This window comes from Chlorella variabilis (genome assembly GCF_000147415.1).
Source record: "Chlorella variabilis unplaced genomic scaffold CHLNCscaffold_24, whole genome shotgun sequence".
NCBI lineage: Eukaryota > Viridiplantae > Chlorophyta > Trebouxiophyceae > Chlorellales > Chlorellaceae > Chlorella > Chlorella variabilis.
The window spans coordinates 262,839-267,320 of NW_005435064.1; the positions used below are offsets into that span (position 1 = coordinate 262,839).

The 4,482-nt window shown below is 61.2% G+C and overlaps 1 protein-coding gene across 1 annotated transcript in view; it reads right to left on the reverse strand.

Moving 5' to 3' along the window:
* Positions 1-3,523: 3,523 nt before the first annotated feature.
* CHLNCDRAFT_36965 (hypothetical protein) overlaps positions 3,524-4,482 on the reverse strand; it is a gene marked incomplete at its 5' end in the record, with an annotated part of 2,271 nt that continues 1,312 nt past the window's right edge. Inside the window, 3 exons of the mRNA XM_005844188.1 lie at positions 3,524-3,759; positions 3,869-3,988; positions 4,199-4,399. Of these exons, the coding sequence (XP_005844250.1) occupies positions 3,691-3,759; positions 3,869-3,988; positions 4,199-4,399 (390 nt within the window). The 3' untranslated portion in view covers positions 3,524-3,690. The remainder of the gene's footprint in view (positions 3,760-3,868; positions 3,989-4,198; positions 4,400-4,482) is intronic.

Here is a 4,482-nt window from a genome sequence, read left to right on the forward strand (position 1 = left end):
GGCGGGCGCATCGTCATCAGCCGCGACGTCACCTTCAACGAAGGACCTGGCAACCTGGAGCACAATCCCAGCACCCTGCTGCCCCCACGGCGCGACTCCGTCGCCGTCAGCGACGACGAGGAGGGCGCCGAGACCGTGGGAGCGGCGGACGACAGCGGTGCGGAGGAGGAGCAGGAGCAAGCACCGCCGCCGCCGCCGCTGGCAGATGGCCCACGGCGCAACCCTGTCCGAGCGGCAGCGCAACGCCCGGCATCTGTGTGGCAGCTGGACGGCTACCGCGCCACCACCGCCCAGGCCCACCTGGCAGTCATCACCGAGCCCACCACGCTGGAGGAGGCACTGGCCTCGGAGCAAGCCCCCTTCTGGCGGCAGGCCATGGACGAGGAGTATGCATCCCTGCTGGACAACAACACCTGGACGCTGGAGCGCACCCCGCAGGGCGTCAACCCCATCCCCGTCAAATGGGTGTTCAAGATCAAGCGTGACAGCACCGGCGCCGTGGAGCGGTACAAGGCCCGCCTCGTCGCCAAGGGTTTCCGCCAGCGCGAGGGCATCGACTACGAGAAGGTCTTCGCCCCCGTCAGCAAGTTTACCACCCTGCGCACCCTGCTGTCCATCGCTGCCACCAACGACTACGAGATCCACCAGCTGGACATCAAGACTGCTTTCCTCAACGGCGAGCTGGAGGAGGAGGTGTACATTCAGCAGCCCCCTGGCTACGAGGAGGGCAACGACGACATCTCCTGCCACCTGAACAAGGCACTCTACGGCCTGAAGCAGGCGCCCCGGGCCTGGCACAAGAAGCTCAAGTCCGTGCTGGAGGAGATGGGCTACATCGAGTCAAGCGCCGACCCCGCTCTCTTCATCAAGCCCGGCGCCGACCCCATCTACCTACTCATCTATGTCGACGACATACTGGTCGTTTCGATCGACGTCGCCGAGCTGCAGTCCACCAAGGTCCAGATCCTGGCTGCCTTCGACGCCCGCGACCTGGGCCCTGTCACCTACTTCTTGGGCATGGAGATCATCCGCGACCGCGCCAACCGGACCATCAAGCTGGCACAGAAGCGCATGACGGCTGACCTGCTGACCAAGTTCAACCTGGGTGAGGCCAAGCCCCTGAGCACCCCACTCAGCACCGCCACCAAGCTCACCAGCGTCGGCGAGCCCATGGACGCACGCACCCCCGACTATGCTCAGCTGGTTGGGAGCCTGTATCTGTCAGTCTGCACACGCCCCGACATCGCCCAAGCCGTGGGAGCTCTCGCCCGCTACATGTCCAAGCCCAGCCTCGCCCACTGGCAGGCAGCCAAGGGCGTGCTGCGCTACCTGGCGGGCACCGCCAACTACGGCATCACCTTTGGCGGCCCCGGGCTGGAGGCCTACTGCGACGCAGACTACGCCGGCGACATCGACACCCGGCGCTCCACCACCGCCTACGTCTTCATCCTCAACGGCGGTGCCATCAGCTGGTCCAGCCGCCTGCAGCAGACCGTGGCGGCCTCCACCACCGAGGCCGAGTACATGGCGGCAGCCGCCGCCATCAAGGAGGCCCTCTGGCTGCGCACCCTGTTGGGCAACCTGGGCCAGCCCATCCAAACCATCCCCATGCTGGCTGATAGCTAGGGCGCCATCAAGCTGCTCAAGAACCCCGTCTTCTCCATGCGCTCCAAGCACATCGACGTCATCTACCACTTTGCCCGCGAGCGCGTGGCACGCAACGACGTTTCCTTCTCCTACATCAAGACTGACCACATGGTCGCCGACTCCCTGACCAAGCCCGTGCCGGCAACCAAGTTCGACTACTGCCGCACCGCGATGGGCATCACCCCCTGCAGTTGAGCAGTCTGCGTGGGAGTGTTGGACGGCGGGCCACCTGGCTGCACCAGCGCCCGCCAGCTGTCCAGCCTGCTCACCTACAGCACCCACCGCGTTGGGACGCGGCCAGACCGAAAGCCAGATGGCCAAACCGAAAGCCACGCGCCCCACACCCGCGCCAGCTGGCAAAACCCAACGGTCAGCTCCCCCGACCCAATGCCATCTGTCAGCACCCTCCAGCTGGCGGCGACATCTGGCGGCCACCCGCCATCTGGCCATTCTCCCATGCATGCATATAATCCCCTGCATTTCGCCTTGTTTGTCATTCTCTCCTAGTGCCCTTCCTCAGTGACTGCCCTCTGCAGTCAGGTGTAAAGCCCTTCTCTCACAACAAGGAGCAGCTTACCTTCGCCAGTCCCTGGAGCCGGCGCTGACCAAGCCGGAGCTCGAGAGCAGCAGCCAGTAGCAGCCAGCAACATCAGCCAACGGCAGCAACTCCCAGTAACACCCAGCAGCAACAAACAAATTTGCCTACTACTTACAGCACATTCGCGGCGGCCTGCCCCTCTCCCAACCAGCACCTCACTTGCTTGAAGTCTATGACCCCAATCTCCGTATCGCCCTCACTCGCTTTAGAACCAGTTGCCATGACCTTCGCATCGAACGGGAACGCTATTTGCCCAAAGGCCATCCAGGCCCCCACCCATGAACGCACCTGCCTCTTGTGTGCTTCTCCCGCCATTGAAGACGAGACCCATATGGTTTTCCACTGCCCCATTTACCAGACTCCATTTACGACCATCTGCGCTTTGAGTACGCAGATCTCTTCCCCCCTGATTTGCCCACGTCCATTCCATGCTTTTTGTCCCAAGACCAGAATAGAGTTGCTTCATTTATCAATGACTGCCATGTTTTACGCCGCCGCAATGCGTGTATGAGCCTCGCTGGCTCCGAATCCGCTCTGTAAGTCAAGTCAAGAAAAAAAAAACCGGCATTCTTTCGTCGATTCCCGTTGTGAGCATACTCCTCACATCCCATGAGGCTGCTTTTGCTGGCCATGGCTTCCGCGCGAGGCAGCAATGAGGCTCCCTGCCATCTCCGACAGCTGCGAGCAGCTGGTGTTCCCCGTCTCCGTTGCGGCTCCGAAACGTTTCCTAGAACTATGTGAAGCTCAAACAGACTGCTGCCGCGCGCTGGGACGCACGGAATCCCATGCCCCGTCGGCAGGCAGCAGGTCAAGCTCCACCAAGCTCGACCAGCCTTCTCCTCTGTCGTGTTGTGCTCTCCGCTTCAGGAATGGGTGCCCTTAGCTAGTAGGTAGCCCACCCGATCATAGCGCTGCTCATGCGGCGGAGATTGGGGGGCCGCAGCAAGTAGTTCAAGTAATTTTAGGTTGCAGAAGAGCAGCGGCTTCGGGATCAGCGCCGGCACCTCCGCAACACTCGAAATGCTCGCCTGGCCTGCCGCCGCGAGCGAGCCGCTGCCCGCCGGCAGCAGGTGCAGGCAGCAGGAATTCAGCACCAGGCTGCAGCTAACTTGCTGCTCATCCATTCCACAGCAGCAATCAGGAAATGCTAACACACCATGATCCTGGGCTGGTGCCTGTTCCAGGGCCATGGCGCCGCCGCAGCAGAATGCAGTGCCCGAAGGGCACCAAATGCTTCGCCCCCATTTTTCCGCGCCCAACGGGCGCAAATCGTGCTAGTTTTGGGGGGGTACCTCTTACACATTGTGATGGGGACACCAACGCAGCATGGAAATGGCACGAAGGCCTAAAAGTGATACCAATGACACGGGAGAGAAACAGATGGCTTTTCGCTGACAAGTTGGGAAATTAGATAAAATCCTAGGAAAATGATAGCCCAAAGGCGCTTAGTACTGATGCTCGAGCCAGGGATGGTGTAGGGCTTGTGCTGCTGATGGTCGCTTCGTCGGATCGACCTGCACGTTGTGTACGTTTCGTAGACAGGGTTTGTTTGTATTGTGAATGTCGCATTTTTTCTCTCTTCATGCCCCACGCTCAGGCAGATTCTTTCTTCTGGTACCCCACACTCAGGCAGGTAGGCCTTGCCTGGAGCAGGTGCTTCAGGAACGACAGCATTCCTTCGTCCGCCTGTGGTACCCGCCATGCCAATGAGGTGGCCTTGGGTCGCAAATACTCATACCGCCCCTGCAGGCCCAGCCGACAGGTTGCCACCCGGGTCAGGCACAATTGGACAATGCATGTCACGACCCCATCCCAGCCAACCAGCAAGAATAGCAAGTGTTCGTTGCGATGCGGGCGCACCCCACAGTTGAAACACAGCGCTTAGATCCTGCCCTTTACTGCCGCTCTTTGCATCCCACCCAGCCTAAAACCCGCCCCCGTCCATCATCGCACCGAGTGAACACTCTTCTCGTAAACACGACCATCTTTCATGTAGTACTTATGAGCATACCGCCCACGATGCAGCATCCAGCGTGGCAGTGGCCTTAGAATGCCCTCCAGCCGTGCCAGCAGGGTGGCAATTGACTCGTTCTGTGGGCCAGGGCGCAAACGCATGTGGCACCAGTTGGTGCCAACCTTCAACGTGGGGGGCATCTGAAGCCACGGTCCCTCAGCCGACCCGGCGATGCTGGCCGTGCAAACGAAACGGGGGGGGGGGGGGGGGGGGGGGGGGGGGG